The sequence below is a fragment of the Balaenoptera ricei genome, chromosome 6 (assembly GCF_028023285.1).
Source record: "Balaenoptera ricei isolate mBalRic1 chromosome 6, mBalRic1.hap2, whole genome shotgun sequence".
NCBI classification, from domain to species: Eukaryota; Metazoa; Chordata; class Mammalia; order Artiodactyla; family Balaenopteridae; genus Balaenoptera; species Balaenoptera ricei.
In genome coordinates, this window is record NC_082644.1 from 88,718,940 (window position 1) to 88,736,702 (window position 17,763).

A 17,763-nucleotide genomic window follows, 5' to 3' on the forward strand; every position below is an offset into this window, starting at 1 on the left:
TCCAGTCTAAAAATTAACTTTGTAAAACTTTGTATTTATGGCATATCTAAATTGGCCTGCATATCATTCTTTGTTCACTTGCTCAGGTAATTTGGGGATAATGTATGACCTTATTCTTGCCACTACCCACTCTTAATACCAACTGTCACATTACCTCCTTACCCCGCCCAGGGCATGTAGCTAGCATCATTCTCTGTTGGTGGCTACAGAGAGCAGAAGCTGCCTGCAGATCTCATGCTGCTTCTCACCACCTCCCTCCTCCCTGGCAGGAGCCCATGCTATGCAGACTACCAAACCACGGGCTACAGCCTAGGCCTCTGCCAGTTGAGCTCCCAGGACTGTAGCAGCGCTACCAGGAGGCCCCTTGAGACTCCAGGTCCCAAGAAATGGGCACTTGGGCAGAGCTGCAGATCTACTAGGAGACTTCAGAGCCAAGAGTGCGGCTGTATTCCAGGCAGTACCCTAACATTTGTAAAGCTCAGTAACCTTAAATGATAAGAGTATGACAAAGCTTTTACAGCTGTTTTCTGGAGTGAATAATATGCATGTCATATTTGGTTTTAAAATAGCCATTGCCTCCAAAAGAGGCATTATTTCCCTTTTGTGTAGGGCTTTTAAAAGCTTCTTTTCCTCTAGTAACAAATAGGTTGACTCTGGTTTCTTATGCCCTGCTGATAGTTACCAAAAATACAGGAAGATACTCCTAAAAGGAATAGTTTCTGAAAGCTGTATAGGACCACTTGGGCCCCGAGTAGAAGCTAGAACAGTTCAAAGAGCAATGTTCTTGTGGCATATCCCCCATCTCCCTGGCCAGGTGATTCTGGTACTGGTACCGCATAGCCTTCAAACTCAAAAGGCTTCATCCCATGGCTGAGATAGCTCCTGTTAAAGGAGCCAGGTTTGATTTGCCAGGTTTTCCATCCTGGAAGGAGGCCTTTGTTAGAATCGTCTCTGAAGACTAAAGGACAAGGAAGCAGCAGACTATTTATGGCAGAAAGCAAAACAGTATGTTTTGATAACATAAACTAGGACAAGGTGATCGCAGTTGTCAACAGCCGAAAATTGTAGAAGGGGGATAGAAGAGTATCCTGGAAAAAACATTTCTTAAAAAGCATGCAACTTAAAGAGGCATTTATTTATCTAGAACATGTCATCTCTGTAAGAGTATCAGAACTCAACATTTTGTTGTAATTTGTTCAAATTTGTTCAGTAAGTTGGAGGGATGGGTTGTCACATGGTTGTATTTATTGTTTTCAAGGGTTTGTTTTTCTCTAGGAGGAGTCAGATTTCATTGGTTTTCAGAGATTGAGACTTGTTCAGACCCAGCCTTAGTTAAGGCAGAACTATCAACTACATTCTCTTCTCAGAAATCTACACAGATCTCCAGCAGCCTGAGTCAAAATCTCAGGTTGACTCTTGCTCATCTGGCTTCCACTTCTCATCTCGTCTTCCTTTCCACTTCCTCTCTTTCCTTCCCTTGAGTCTTCTCTCAACCTGGTCCTCCCTGACTGCTTACTGTTATATCCTCTAGTTCTCTGGATTGTTGTTGAGCATTTGCTCTGTTGTGTGGTGTGTTGGACCTTGGTCTTGTTTTGTGAGCTCCACAGTATTCTATTCTCCTTTTTCAAGATACAATTGTTTACTAACTCCATGTTCTCCTCCCTGTCAATGTAAGCAAGTCTGAGCCTGAAACCAAAGATGACCATAGAAAAACAGAGTAATATTAATGAATTCCTGTAGCTTTCCTTCTTCCAGGTTGCTTCATTTGTGTTCTCTTCCTTTAATTTAGGTATGTGGGCAGAGACTATTCTGCTGCTCAGGAATTAATGGAAGATGAAATGAAGGAGTATTACAGTAAGAACTCCAAGGTCACACCAGTCCAGACTGTGCAGATTGGCCAGTTGCTGGCTGTAAATGCTGAGGAGGATGCTTGGTTACGGGCACAGGTCACCTCAACAGAAGAGAACAAAATAAAGGCAAGCATTATGAAGACAAACACATTATTTTTCAAATGAAAATGTTGCTTCTAATATTGTGTCCTCTCTAACTATATTTAGTTTTCCCCAGAAGTTGAAAAGATAGTATCTGTAAAAGATTATCCCTGTCAACTTTTAAGTCAGTGGTAGTTATATTATCTTAGAGTTTTAGTTTAAAAAAAAGAAAAAAAATTCTTCTCCATTGCAGTACCATAACCCATGATGTCATCAGGAAAAAAACCTCTATTCCTATCCCCCAGGGTTATATAATGAATACTGATCAGAGCTCTGTGGGCTTCTTATCAAGGTCAATACTTTGGAGTGAGGGAAACCATACTGATTAGAGGAGATGGCATTCTTCTCTCCCTTCTTGCACAGCCAGCTGAGGAGAACCCCAGATAAGACTTGGGCCATGCCCAAAGTCTTGCCCTCTTGGTCATCTTGGAAAGGTCAGAGGGCTCGTTCACCAGTCTCTTCCATCAGAGGCTCCAACACTTCCAGACTTGACCACATTCGTGGTGATCATCCTCTGCCCCATTGCCTCTTCTTTCCCTCAGCTCAGAGACCCAGAACCAGAACTCACTCACGAAGGCACAGTTTTGTCTAAATTTTGCAAGCAGGGTTAGCACATCTCAGAACCCTTAGCACTGCAGGGGGCGGGAAGTCCAGGTGACCAGGACCCCAGTCAGTGTGGCCCCATCACTGCTTTGTGCTCAGTGAGAAGCCTGAGTGACCTCTAGTCGATAGGAGATAACTGCCCCAGACATTCCTAGCTAAACTTCAGTCTACTTGCTGACCGTTTCCCTGCCCTTAGGAAGTCCAACACAACTTAAGCTATTTGAAGGCACAGGGATTGCTTACGAAGAGAAGAACCATACAAACCCTGGTGACATGTTAACAGTGCATCAGTGTTTATAATAAATGCTACAAATACTCCACAAGGATATCTCCCAGTCTGAGATCTATAAGGCAAAAATCACTTGGGCCTTCCCCTTCCTTCCTTACCTCTACTTTGGGAGTTTAAGCTCTGGAGTCAGTTAGGCCTGAGTTTGAGTCCCAACTCTGCCACTTCTAGCTGTGTGGCCTTGGGAAAGTTATTTAACTTCTCTGATTCCTTACCTATAAAATCAGACACTATCTGCCTGTTAAACTTTTCATTCATTTTTTCCACTGTCCTAGGGCAGGAGACAAGACTGACAAGTCCTTGTTCTCAATAAGCTTATATGCTAGTAAAAGAAGGCAGATAATGAACAAGTATACAATAAATAAACAGGACAATTTAAGAGCAGTGAAGGAAATGACGAGGGTGCTATGATAGAAAATAACTTTGAAGGAAGGGATAAGCAGGGAGATGTGATCTGGTTTATTTGCTTCAAAGATTGTTCCAGTGCCTGTGTGGGGCATGGATTGTAGTAGTGTAGAGAAGGAAAGTAAGACTGGTTAGTTGGCTATTGCAGTAGCCAGCAGCTTGTAACCTGAATTAGGGTAGAAACAGTGGAGACAGAGGTAATGGGACATATTCAGGATGTATTTGGAGGTAGAACTGACAGGACACTAATTCATTGGATGTGGAAGAGAAGAAAGGAGAAGATTCAGGATGACTGCTGGGTTTGGGGCTTGAGCAACCTGGTGGATATTGGTGCCATTTATTGAAATTGGGAAATCAGGGAAAAGAACCAATATATAGGAGAATCAAGAATTTTGTAGGACCTGTTAGGTTTGAGAAAATCTGTCAGATTTCACCTGGACAAGCCTGGAGCTCAGGGAGAAGTCAGGACTGGAGATGTAGCAGCAGGGTGGGAAACATCAGCATGTAGGTGCTACTTGAAGCCATGGGACTGGGTCAGATCTCCTTGAGGAAGAATCACCCATAGAGCAGAGAAGGGGACCCAGAACTAGGCTCTGAAATACTTCAGCATTTAGATGGTGGGTGTGAGAGGAGCAAAGAAGACTGTCAGAATGGCCAAAGAAGGAGGAAAACCAAGAAGACAGTGTCTCGGAAGCCAGAATAGGAAAGTACCTCATAAAGGAGGAAGCAACCGGCTGTGTCATTGCTTCTGAGAGCTGTGAGCCGGTATGAGGAATAAATGCGGTAGCTTGGTGTGTTGTACGGTGGTAAGCTCTTAAGGCAGCAGTAGTTGTGGCAGTCCTGTCCTGATCTTGTTCCCCATATCCCATGAACCAGACAGAGATGAATTTTACCCTTTATGAGGAGAAACCCCAGCTACGTGGAAAGTCTTGTTTCTCTTGAATTTTACTGTGCCTGACAGCAAGAACAGATTCCCTCCTTGCTTTCCACAAAGCTTGCTGAGTATGAGGAACAGGAACATGTGGTCACCCCCTCAGGTTGGTGCCAGTTTGGCCTGGCGCAGACCCACATCCCAGGGGTGTTTTCTGGTTATTACTCAGATGGTGCTGTGAGACCTGTGGCCACCTGAGGGAGCCAGAGAGCCAGGAATGAACTGGGGCCCGATGCCAGGATTATGAGCCTGCTTGTGCTGATCTCAGGGCCAAAGGACACAGGACAGAGGGTGGTGAGAGTCCAGCTGGACAGTCCACGGGCAGATGTTTTATGAGCCGCAGCTGACATACAAATACATGGTATCGTGATTCAAAAGAAGAAAGAAAAGTAAACAAGCTCCAGACATTACAGAACCCCTTTGAAGATTTTAGAGCAGTATTCTTTAGTCTCTTAGTGCTAGGAGTACATTCTAAATTGCCCAGGAATCATGATTTCACATACTATGTCCTAGTCACAGACATGTTGTCTCCATTTTAGGCCTAGGAAGAGCAGAATCCAAATTGTGGGTGTTGATAGCTATTAAAGGACACAAAAAGCTGCGTGAATCCTGAGGCCTTTGGGAAGGAAAAGCAGGTGCTAATTAGGGGTTGGCGAAGTGGCTGGCTGCAGTGTGGGGACCCTGCCAGGGATCAAGGCCTCGGCGGGCACTGAGTCAACATATGGACTCTAAGAGATGATCCTTTCCAACGTGGGATATACAGGCCCCACAGACACGGTTATCAGGTGGTCAGGGAAAGGCGTTAGTCATCTCTCTATTCTTTTCTTCCTTAGATTCTCTGATGGGAGAATTTTTGTTTTGTATACTTACTGTCAGAATCTCGGTGCTCAGAAGCTGTGGACTTTATTTTACTGCAGAAAGTAGAACTCTGTATTACTTGGTATTTCTTTGAAATGCCTTTGCCCTGCGTTTTTGTGATTTGTTCTGTTTTTGTAATAACCATCTGCTTTAATTAGAGAAGCGTACTAAGTTTTCAACACTTTCCCTCTGATTCCTAGTTATCATTCTAAACCACAGCTTAATGTCTCTAGATTTTATTTTTCTCCAAAAAGAAAAAGCCTTTGGTTATATAGTCCTTCTCAACTGAAGGTTTTATTAATACACTAAAAATAATATCCAGGCGCTCCATGATCTGTGATGGTGGTGAGGAAGTGCCATGCAAGTTTCTGTAAACACAGAGCTCTGTCCAGCAGACTTGGGACCTTTTCCTGAATTGGGTGAAGGCCTAACCCAGCTTCACAGCCCCCAAAAAACCCAGAATTACCTACCTTTACAGTGTAGAATTCCATGTTATCCAGCCGTGACATCATTGTTGTCATTGACAGAAAGCATCTCAGTCCCTGGAAGCATAACAGCTGAGAGCAAGCCGTCACAAGTGCTGCTCTGGGGATTTAGAATCTGGTAAATACCACCAGTGTGATGCCTCCTCTAGAAATAAATAAGGATCTGCCTAAGGAAGCAGATCCTTAGTGGAGTTGTATAAATCAAGAAAGAATAAGGTGATGTAGGCATTATGACAGTAAGGAAAGGGTGGGGGCAGTCAGGGCTGGCAGACCAGGTACGTGTGCTGCTGAGAAGCTGACAACAGAAGGCATCGGGGTTCAGCACTCTTCCCTCTTCTCCCCTTTGGCAAAGGCGCAGCAGAGGAGTGCGGCCTGGAAGTCAGGAGCCCTGGCACCCCTGGTCCCATTCACAGCATTCCTCTTCCGGGCTAAGTCAGGGGCACCTCCCCTGGCATTTTCCAGGCAGTAGTGCCACTTCACATGCCAATTATGGGGTAAAATGAAGCCAGTTAAATGCATCAAGTGATTTTTTTAAGAAGTGAGGATAAAGAATTTTATTTGAAGCTAAATGTTGTTGTTTCTGTTATCATTAGGTATGCTATGTTGACTATGGTTTTAGTGAAAATGTTGAAAAGAGCAAAGCATACAAACTGAACCCGAAGTTCTGTTCACTGTCATTCCAAGCTACAAAGTGTAAGCTCGCAGGTAAAAGGAACTTTTTTTAAAGTGCTCTCCACTTTGACAAATGTATGGACACCAAGCGGGGAAAGTGGGGGCCGGGGGGGGGATGAATTGGGAGATTGGGATAGACACATATACACTAATATGTATAAAACAGATAACTAATAAGAACCTGCTGTATAAAAAATAAATAAATAAAAATTTTTTTAAAAATTAAAAAAAAAAAGCGCTCTCCACTTTGATACGTATTACCATTGTACTTTGGGGTGGTTAAATCCTAAAACGTATTAAGTATCTCAAGGTGTTAAAACGTGTTATTTCTTGAAAGATATAAATAAATTCATGTTTAATATTTTCTTTGTAAGATTTGATCATTATAAAAATGTTTTAATATATTTTTGTTACGTCATATATAACATATAGCACATTTAACTTTATTATTAAAAAACCTGTTGGACATCTGAGAGGGTTTGGTTGCTGTTGCCCTAACTGCCCTAGTAACAGCTGTTCGAGGCCCTGTATCGTGGGGTACAGGATCAGTGTAAATCACGTTGTTCGACCTGTTGTAAAGTGACTCCCAGCTTCGTTCCCACTGAGATGGACTCCGTGGGTGCTGCTTGTTAGCAAGGAACACTCCCTCATGCACCCAAGCACGAGTCCAGCTGTGGGTCATGTGCGGTCTCTGGCACTGTCACGTATCACTGTTCTTTTCTTTCCTCCTCAAGGAAGCGTAGAGAAATGCACATGTGTGAGAGTGACGTGTAAGGATGACCTGAAAGTATGGGGGGCACACGTTAATGATGAGGAAAGACATTGGAATATGTATGCCTCATGCAGGAGAGCCAGAGCTACATTCAGAAAACGATCAGAATTGTTTTTGTGAAAATTAGACCTGTGAAGAAATGCCTCCTTCCCAGCAGGGATGTCTTTATGTCAGAGGAACTGGGTTTGGCTCTCTCTGTGAGATAAATCTCGAGTAATTTAAAAATCCTGTTACAAACCTGTGAGAGTTAGTTTTGAAAAGAACATATCAAGAGCATAGGAAAAGATTTAGGATGCTGAAATGAAAGGTTTGATAAAAGCTATAGAGGTGTGTGTCTGGAGAACAGAATATGAACAAGAGAAAGGTAGGTCAGAAGGAGTCTGTGAACTTTTGCTTACGGATTTAAAGGGGAAAAATACAGAAATAGACATTGTAGTACCATTGGGGAAATGATGCCCTAGTTTAATTAGTTTAATAGATTAACTTAGAGTTGTCATATTATGATATATGAAGTTACAATTTTCCAAGAATTTAAAGAATAATTAGACTGCAATAAAATTAACCTAATACCCACATTACATTAAACAGTATTTAATCTTCCTTTCGTAAATCCGTAAGTTCTTTGGTATCCTCAGGGCCATGATGGTTTACTTAAAAAGAAAGAATGAAAAGGTGGGGGGGAGGTTGTCTAAATTTTCAATAAGTGCATGTTCATGGAAGAAATAATTGTGCATATTTAATTCGAAAATGAAGAAACCAAGGGTATATTTTTAGCAAGAGTGTTACAAATACATGACTGGCAGACATAATTGGCTGACAACTTCTTTACATGTTAGTCTTTTTGTTTTAAATATGCGTTTGTAAGTAAAGTGAAGGCTGTTTCTCCTAAAGTAGAAATTCAGATTGATCATCAACTTTTCTTCTTGTTTTAAGATTGCCCGCCTTCGTGTAATCATTCAAAAGGGCATTCATGTTATAATAAATATTTTTAAACCTAAGGGTGGATACTATAAAGAAGATTGTATAACAAAGCTTCCCTATAAAATTTAAGAATTTTGTAGTAGATTCATAATTGTAATAAGTAGCCAAAACAAACACAATCTCTGCATCTTAAAATGATTCTTCTAATTAAGTAGAAATTTAAATATTCAATATTTTTCAGGGTTGGAAGTTCTAAGTGATGATCCTGATTTAGTGAAGGTGGTTGAATCTTTAACTTGTGGAAAGATCTTTGCAGTGGAAATACTTGAAAAAGCTGATATTCCACTGGTGGTTCTGTACGATACCTCAGGAGAAGATGACATCAACATCAATGCCACCTGCTTAAAGGCCATATGTGACAAGTCACTAGAGGTTCACCTTCAGGTACCACTGTGACCACTGTTGTCTATTCACGAGTATCGCAGGAAAGAAATTCACCAGAAAAGAACGTTGTACATTTTAGGCTAACACTAGATAGAGACAGATTATGTATGTATTGGGAAAAAAAAGGAAGGAAGGGAACAAAAAGGAGGGGAAATGCCAAAATATAAATAGTAATTATTAAGAATTGGATTTTTGTTTTATTTTCCAGTTTCCACAATGAGCATATATTAATTTTATATGAAATTATTTTGCAAAGATAATAAGGGAGGATAATTCAAACGAAGGGAAAATTAGATCAGTGAAGATGCTTATTAAATTGCTAGCTTTAACATTTTTTAAATGTGAAGAACATAGATGTCTGTAGGAAAGGACACCTTTAAATAAATTATAGAGCAGCCACTCGAAAGAATAGGATGAGATGTTAAAAATGATCATTTTTAAGGCTTCATAGCAACATTGGGAAAATATTTGTTTTAATAAGTAGAACAACAGTGAATTGCCTTTATATTATGATTTGACTAAAAATGGCTAAAATTAAACCTTTACTGTGATTATAATTTTTAAAAGTTACTAAAAATTCCTGTGGCCCATGGACATGGATTAGAAAGTAAACTGATAATGGGATTGATTTTGTGAGAGTTTTTTATTTTCATTTCTGTTAATGCTGCAAAAATATGTTTTATATAATAATTCTTTTTCTAAATTAATGGGGAGAAGATAAACCAGAGTTAAAGCAGAGCTGAAGATACTCTTAGCCTTTTAGACAGTAGAAAGTGGTAATAATATAATGTATGCAAAATGTCTACTCTGTGCCTGACACAAATGATACCAGATATTCCTTTTGGAAAGAGTGGTATGCAAACTAGTTTTTCACATTTACGTTACGAATTTCATTCTATCTGTCCTCCAGCTTGCTTAGAAGATTGAAAAGCGCAGAAACTTTCAATGAGCTATTTAGGTAGATCCCCTTAGGTAGGTAAGAGCTGCACTCTGTTCTCACATCCTTGGTGTGTCCTTTGTTTCAGGTCGATGCCATGTACACAAATGTCAGAGTGACTAATATTTGCTCCGACGGCACACTCTACTGCCAGGTGCCTTGTAAGGGTTTGAACAAGCTCAACGACCTTCTGCATAAGATAGAGGAATACTTTCATTGTAAGGTATGGCCAAGCAGCATCCACCTCTAAGATGAGTCCTAACATTGCAAACAAGAGGAGTCACTAAATTGTACATGTGTAGTAAGTTTTGTATATTTTAAGGTAGACTCTCTAAAATAGAGGGTAAGAGCCCCAGGCTTCAGAATTTAAAACAAAAACAAAAATCCCCACTAGTTTCTGCATGGTAAAATGAGGATAATAATAGTGAGTACCCACAGGATTGTTATGTGGACTAGTCACAAGGCTGCTTATTAGCACAGGGCCTGGCACATAGAAATTGCTCAACAACCGGTAGATTTGTCATTCACGAGGTGCAGTTGATGAGCCTACAGTGCAGCTGCCTGTGACTGTCTGCTCGAGCAGCTGGCTCCTCTGCCTGGGCAAAGACGGAACCATGGAACTTAGAAGGAGAAGAAAACTTCCGAGGCACCACTCCCCAACCTCTTTATGGTCCCTGAGAGAACCTGCGCCTTGGAAAATGTGGTTCTGCAGTTTACATTTATTAGTAATCTCTTTTCCCTTTAATTCTAGTATTATTTTCTGAATCAGGATCTGTAGAGGTTTTGTTTTAAGGTCCTAAAGGGATTTCCTTACCTCCATTTGGACATTATAGTTGTAATCCACAATATGCTGTGGTTTCCAAGTGACTAAACTCTGATGCCGCTTCACCTCTGACCCCCTCACCTGGAAGTGAACCCTTGCCTCTGACCTACAGAGCACCCCAAGTGCCTCATGACGCTTGTATGCAGCATTGTTTTAGCTGTTTGGGTATTTGTTTGCTTTACTAGAGTATAGGCTTCCTGAGGGCAGAGACTGAGCCTCACCAGCTTCTGGTAAGTACCTAATTCATATAGGTACTGTAGTAAGTTATCTAGTGTCTTACATAAAATAGGTATTCCAAAATATTTGCTGAATTGGATGAAACTTGTATTTAGACTACAGCCTAGAATCGAGACGTTAGATCTATAGCTTTACCTCTTTCTCTGTTACAGATGTCTTAGCTTGTATCTCAAGGTCATTACTTAAGTTTGATTTGCTGATCTATCCTAGAGAAATCTGAGACATCCAGAGGGTGACTCTAGTTGCTCATTTGCATGCATGTGCTTATAATCTATAATGGTGAAAAGCACTCTTGATAGTTCTTAGTGCACTGGAAACTCAAGTGGAAGGAGACATTGCCTTTGGGGAGAGTAGAAACATTCACCCTGAAGGAAAGAGGCAATGGCAGGTCCCCCATTTCAAGCTACAGTAGAGGAGGAGGATGAAAACATTGAACAACATTGAACTGGCACTGATATCCATATTTGTGTTGATAACGTTTCTTTTGTTTTGGATTAAAATCTTATCTTTGAATCTTGAATGTTAAAAGATGAAAAGAGGAGACCTTATGAACAGCTAGCCTAACTGCTTCCCTTTCATCCAGGCTGTTCATTTTATCGGATTCATCTTCCCTCTGTGTTTAACTGATGGTGCCTGAGCCTGGATGAATTATACTGACCTCCATGCTAACATTTTTAGACATTTTAACAAGGCTGATTTATGGGCCATGTGCAAGGAAGGAGGGTAGATGGCTGCCACCAACATATGAGAAACGAGGCAGAAGCCCTCCAACCCCTGTACATGTGCTGCGTCCACTGCAGCGCGCACCTCGCCGAAAGTCTGATCACACACGGGTGAAGCAGTTTGCCTGTGCCACAGCGGTGTTTTTCTCATGGTGTAGCAACGTGCTCTTTGCCGAGAGTAATAAGTGTCATGCGTTTCTGTTTTGCAGCACATGACCTCTGAGTACTTCGTTTCATTACCCTTCTGTGGGAAAATCTGCCTCTTCCATTGCAAAGGAAAATGGTTACGAGTAGAGGTAAAATCAGTCACTTGACTTTTTTTAAACTTAAGATGAAATATTTCAGACATATAAATGAGGTTTTTAAAAAATGGAGTAAGCATCCATATACTCATCACCAGTTTAAGAAATAAAACATGATACATAAAGCCAATACAGTTGATGCTCCCTGTCTGCAGCCCTTTCTTTTACTCCCACCCCTGGGGGAGCTACCAGCTGAATTTGGTGTTTCTCCTTCCTATTCACTGCTTTAGACTTTTACTATATTTGTGTCTATACACACATACTTTTACTATCTGTATATTTCAATATAGAGATATTTAAAATGTAGAAGTGAATAGTATATATAATATTTATAGTAAAAACATGAATAAAGTATAACTAAATGAATGAATGTCTTAAAAATTTACACCAATTGTAAGAGGTATTGATTCTTCTATAACATGCTTTTTCATTCATTATGTTTGTGATGTAATCTGTTTTCCCTGCTATATGCTGTAACAGTGTATGAATATGCCAACATTATCACTCCATTCTTCTGACAATGGATATTTAGATTGTGTCGAATTTTTTGCTATAAACAGCACTACCGTGAACATTCCTGTGCATATCTCCCACGGTACATATGTAGGAGTGGAATTTCTGGGCATGGGGAATGCCTAATTGCTCTCCAGAGTTACCCCTCCCTCAAGGGGTAGCCCTTTGAGCGTTCTAGCTTCTTGGGGGCATCTCATGTCCTCCCTCACCCCTGCCCAGGATGGCTTGGGTTTCAGCGTTCACATATTCCTCTATTTCCAGGGCCTAATAATTGTTTTATTTTCTTACAAGCTCAGTTATGAATTTATAAGGAGGTTTGTTATATTTTGTCATAAATCTCTGTATGTTTTTCAAAGGTAGGTTTTGGATTTTTGTGGTTTCTTTCTTTTCTTCGTCTTCTTCTTCTTTTTTTTTTTTTGATATCTGTTTTGCCCAGTTAGTAAAATTGCAAATCTGGGCTTGATTTTTTTTTTTTTCCACAGTGGTGCTTAACCTAGGTGCAAAGACCTCTGCTTACAGGGAGCGCCTGGACCCCTCCCCCACAATTGTATGCAAATTATGTGTGTGTGTGTGTGTGTGTGTATTATGTATTTTGGAGGGAAAGTATTCATAATTTTCTTAAGATTCTCAAAGAAACCAACCCTAAGTAAGAATCATTGCTTTATTGAGTTTTATTACTGCATAGCAATATTGTGATAACTTAATTGTACTGATTTATTTAAGTAAGTCTTGGTCATGGCCACTTTAATGAAAGCCTCAGTTTTGAAATAATTATTGTCATTAATGTGAATGTGTGTCAGAAAGTTGAGATCTGGAGTTACATGACTAAGATTTGGGTGCTTAGCTATAAACTTCAAAACATTATTTGTTAAAAAGAACACAACATTATCTGAATTTTAAAGCTCTGTGCTGTTTAGTGTATAATGTATAAATGCACAAATACTTAATTTTTTAACCTTTTATTTTGAAGTAATTTCAGACTTTTAGAAAGTTGCAAAAATATTTTAAAGCGTTCCCATATGCCCTTTACCCACCATCTCCAATTGTTAACGTCTTACATAACGATTATCAAAATCAGGAAATTAACATTGGTACAATATTATTAACTAATCTGCAGAACATACTGACATTTCCCAGATTGTCCTCCAAATGTCCTTTTTCTGGTCCAGGATCCCAAGACGTATTTAGTTGTCATGTCTTCTTAGTTTCCTCCAACCTGGCAGTTGCTCAGTCTTTGTTGTTTGTGGCCTCTTGAGGAGTAGCAGTGTTTTGTAGAGTGTCTCTCAACTTGAGTTTCTCCATGTGTGGAATCAGGCTATGCCTTTTTGGCAAAAATACCTTCTCAGTGTATGCTCAAATACTTTAGATAAATATCTAGTATTATTTTTATTACTATCAAGTTGTGTATTATCTACTTTTTTGAGGTAGCAAAAGTGTTCATTCTCTTAGTGATGCATAGAAAGTTAAGGAAAGAAAGATGATTAATGAAAAGCAGATCCTGTGTTTAAGTGATGTATTTGCTCTTGACATTGTAACTTGTCTAAACTTTAGTGCCTATACATTCCGAACTTATTCTGTACGTCCAACCAACTTTATTCAGTGCAGTGGCCATTACTCTCCCTGTTTCCCTGTAGAAGTGGTCTGCATTCACTCTGCACCATCTTCCAGTCAGTCCTCAGTCACTGCCACATGACTTCTGCCCACACTCCATCACAGAGCCTGTTCTTGTGAACAGCATCTTAATTGTGCAGTTGAATTAGTATCTTCCAGGTCTTGTCCTACCACACCTCTTTGCTGCATCGAACAGTGTTGAAACTTGGAATTCCCTTCTCACTAGGCTACCATGTTATCAAATCCTAATTTTCCTCATGATAGTCTAATAATTCCTTCTCTTATTTTTCACCCAAACCTCCTTCCACCCCCACTTCTGAAATGTCAGTGTCCCTAAGTCCTGTCCAGGCTCATCACTGTTCTCGGCCTCTGCATCCTTCTAGGTAATCCTATCTCATAGTTTCAGATACCATTTTGGCCCTAATGACTCCCAAATTTGTTTTCCAGTCCTTGATGGGCTGCAGATTTGAGCAAAAAGCCAGCCTAATTGTCCATCTCACAAACTCTTTTAAGTTCTACATGTCTGAAACCAAAATTATCTTTCCCCATCCTTACCTTTCTCCCTTATCTCTATTTTAGTGGTACCTCCATTCATGCAGCCATTCAGGCTGTTTCTTAAGAGTTATCTTTGACTCCTACATCTTCCTCAGCCCCAAGTGCAACTAATCACCAAACACTGCTGATTTTACATCTTTGTTAATTCTTGCCTGGAACACTGCAGTACCACACCAACTGGTTCCTCTGCCTTCACTCCTGTCTTCCTCTAGTTGAGCTCCGTACCACTAAGAGTAGCAACCCAAAATGCAAATAATTATACATCCAACTTATGACGAGACTTACTGTTTCCATGACACTAAATGCTTTTTTAAACATGACTGATCTCATTTCATGTTCACAAAACCCTGTTATCCCCGTTCTTACTGATGAGGAAAGTCATTCAGCTAGAAAGTGGGAGAGCTGAGATTTAAAACCAAATCTATCTGATCCCAAAGCCCTCACCAACAATTTTATAAAGCTGACTATCTCATTCTTCTACTTAAGGCTTGACATTGGCTTCTCATCTACAGGGTAAAGTCTCAGTTCTTGAAGGCATAATATCTGGTTCTCTTAGACCTTGCCTTTGCCTGTCTCCCAGCCTCACCTCTTGCCTTGCCCGGCCTCTCACTTTATGCTCTAACGTAACCAAAATGCTTGTAGGCCCCACACGTAAGAAGTATGTGTGTGCCTTTGCCCATCCTCTCCCCTCTATTTGAAATGTCCAGATTCGCCCCTAACTGGACTCCTACCAACCTGGTTTACTCCCATTCATCATTTAAGGTGCAGCTCTGAAAGGACATAAATTTGTGAAATTTATGAAATTTCAGTTTGTGAAAAAGGAAATACAAATGCCCAATAAATATGGTTATTTCTTAAAGTAACAAATTTGTGTAAACAAATTTACACAACTTAAATTATCCAACCAAAGTGATTTGATAAGTCACAATGTATCTATATGATAGACTTAAATAACATTAAAATGACATAGAAGACAAACAACATGAAATATTTTTATGAGACACTGAGTGGAAAGCAGTCAACTATGAAATAGTATCTACAAATATTTTGTAATTCTTGTAAATCTAATCTTTTGTGAATCATGGGTAAAAGACTAGAAGGATAGGGCTTCCCTGGTGGCGCAGTGGTTGAGAATCTGCCTGCCAATGCAGGGGACACGGGTTTGAGCCCTGGTCTGGGAAGATCCCACATGCCGCGGACCAACTAGGCCCGTGAGCCACAGCTACTGAGCCTGCGCGTCTGGAGCCTGTGCTCCGCAACAAGAGAGGCCACGATAGTGAGAGGCCCGCGCACCGCGATGAAGAGTGGCCCCCGCTTGCCACAATTAGAGGAAGCCCCCGCACAGAAACGAAGACCCATCACAGCCAAATAAATAAATAAATAATAATTTTAAAAGGTGCTAATAATTAAAAAAGAAAAATTGATTCTAAAAAAAAAAAAAAACTAGAAGGATAATTGTAACTATAGTAGATTACAAGTGATTTTTATATCATTAAGTATCTAAATTTTCTACAATGGAGGCATTTTACTAAAATAAGAAAAAAAAGTAAATTTTTAAAGAAAAGTACCAATTCTAGGCATTTCCTCCTCCTGAAAGCTTGCCCTAACACCTGCTTCCTGCTGGGTCAGGTACCCACCCTCTGTGTTCTCACAGTACCCCAAGCACAACTTCATAATTGCCTTTACTACATTATAGTATGGTTGTGTATTTGTGTCGTCTCTCATGGCACTAGGAGCTCTTTGAGAAGGGGAAGTATATCTTTGCAGCCTAATTATGCCTGGATATAACAAGCATTCAACAGATACCATCCATACCAATATATATGTTCAGTATGTATGTTTGAATAAACAAATACATTTTAAAATATTCTTCCATGGAACTGTTTGTGTTTATCGTGTCTTAAGAGATTTAAAAATTTATGCTATTATATTAATCAAGCATTCTCTAGGGCAGTAGAAAAAGGCTTCACTTTTGGCGAATCTGACTTCCAAGCTGAAAGTGACCCAGTTCTCAACAGTCATCATACCGAAGGCACCACCACGATTAGGTATCAGTTAGTGCAGTTGTAGGCGTGAGATCTCAGCCCAGATAACCACCCCAGTGGGGCTATATTTGGCCACTGTAAATATTTAACAATGGCAAGTGTCACAATGGCATTTTAGGGGCATATTAGGGGAGATTGTGGGCATTTAAAGGTGCATCCAGGATCTTACATTGTGTTGTTGCCATTTGGCCACAGGTAGGTAATTATTGCTTTCATTCAGTGTGTAACTTACCCATTTATTTTTAACATCTTTATTGCACTATAATTGCTTTACAATGGTGTGTTAGTTTCTGCTTTATAACAAAGTGAATCAGTTATACATATACATATGTCCCCATATCTCTTCCCTCTTGCATCTCCCTCCCTCCCTCTCTCCCTATCCCGCCCCCCTAGGTGGTCACAAGACACTGAGCTGATCTCCCTGTGCTATGCGGCTGCTTCCCACTAGCTATCTATTTTACGTTTGGTAGTGTATATATGTCCATGCCACTCTCTCACTTTGTCCCAGCTTACCCTTCCCCCTCCCCGTATCCTCAAGTCCATTCTGTAGTAGGTCTGCGTCTTTATTCCCGTCTTGCCCCTAGGTTCTTCTGACCATTTTTTTTCTTTTTTCTTTTTTTTTTTTTAATCCATATATATGTGTTAGCATACGTTATTTGTTTTTCTCTTTCTGACTTACTTCACTCTGTATGACAGTCTCTAGGTCCATCCACCTTACTACAAATAACTCAGTTTCGTTCCTTTTTATGGCTGAGTAATATTCCATTATATATATGTGCCACATCTTCTTTATCCATTCATCTGTCGATGGACACTTAGGTTGCTTCCATGTCCTGGCTATTGTAAATAGAGCTGCAATGAACATTTTGGTACATGACTCTTTTTGAATTATGGTTTTCTCAGGGTATATGCCCAGTAGTGGGATTGCTGGGTTTTATGGTAGTTCTATTTTTAGTTTTTTGCGGAACCTCCATACTGTTCTCCATAGTGGCTGTATCAATTGACATTCCCACCAACAGTGCAAGAGGGTTCCCTTTTCTCCACACCCTCTCCAGCATTTATTGTTTGTAGATTTTTTGATGATGGCCATTCTGACTGGTGTGAGATGATATCTCATTGTAGTTTTGATTTGCATTTCTCTAATGATTAATGATGTTCCCATTTTTGAATTATGACTTTCTGAGTTCAATTTTTTAGCTAGGACAAATGACACAAAGTATCATTGGGCTTTCTGACTAAGCTATAAAATACCAAAATGTGTCATGTTTTAAAAATACATAGTATTGGGACTTCCCTGGTGGCGCAGTGGTTAAGAATCCGCCTGCCAATGCAGGGAACACGGGTTCAAGCCCTGGTCCGGGAAGATCCCACATGCCGCAGAGCAACTAAGCCCGTGCACCACAACTACTGAGCCTGGGCTCTAGAGCCCGCAAGCCACAACTACTGAAGCCCGCGTACCTAGAGCCCATGCTCCGCAACAAGAGAAGCCACCTCAATGAGAAGCCCACGCACCGCAATGAAGAGTAGCCCCCGCTCACCGCAACTAGAGAAAGCCCGCGTGCAGCAACGAAGACCCAACGTAGCCAAAAATTAATTAATTAATTTTTTAAAAAAGACCAAGTTTAACTCTAAAAAAAAAAAAAAATGCAT

At 40.4% G+C, this 17,763-nt stretch overlaps 1 protein-coding gene across 1 annotated transcript in view; it reads left to right on the top strand.

Annotated features, from left to right (window-relative positions):
* Positions 1–17,763, top strand: part of TDRD7 (tudor domain containing 7) — a 95,080-nt gene that overhangs the window by 65,024 nt on the left and 12,293 nt on the right. The window contains exons 8-12 of the mRNA XM_059925122.1: positions 1,790–1,976; positions 6,153–6,264; positions 8,166–8,368; positions 9,394–9,528; positions 11,297–11,383. Of these exons, the coding sequence (XP_059781105.1) occupies positions 1,790–1,976; positions 6,153–6,264; positions 8,166–8,368; positions 9,394–9,528; positions 11,297–11,383 (724 nt within the window). The remainder of the gene's footprint in view (positions 1–1,789; positions 1,977–6,152; positions 6,265–8,165; positions 8,369–9,393; positions 9,529–11,296; positions 11,384–17,763) is intronic.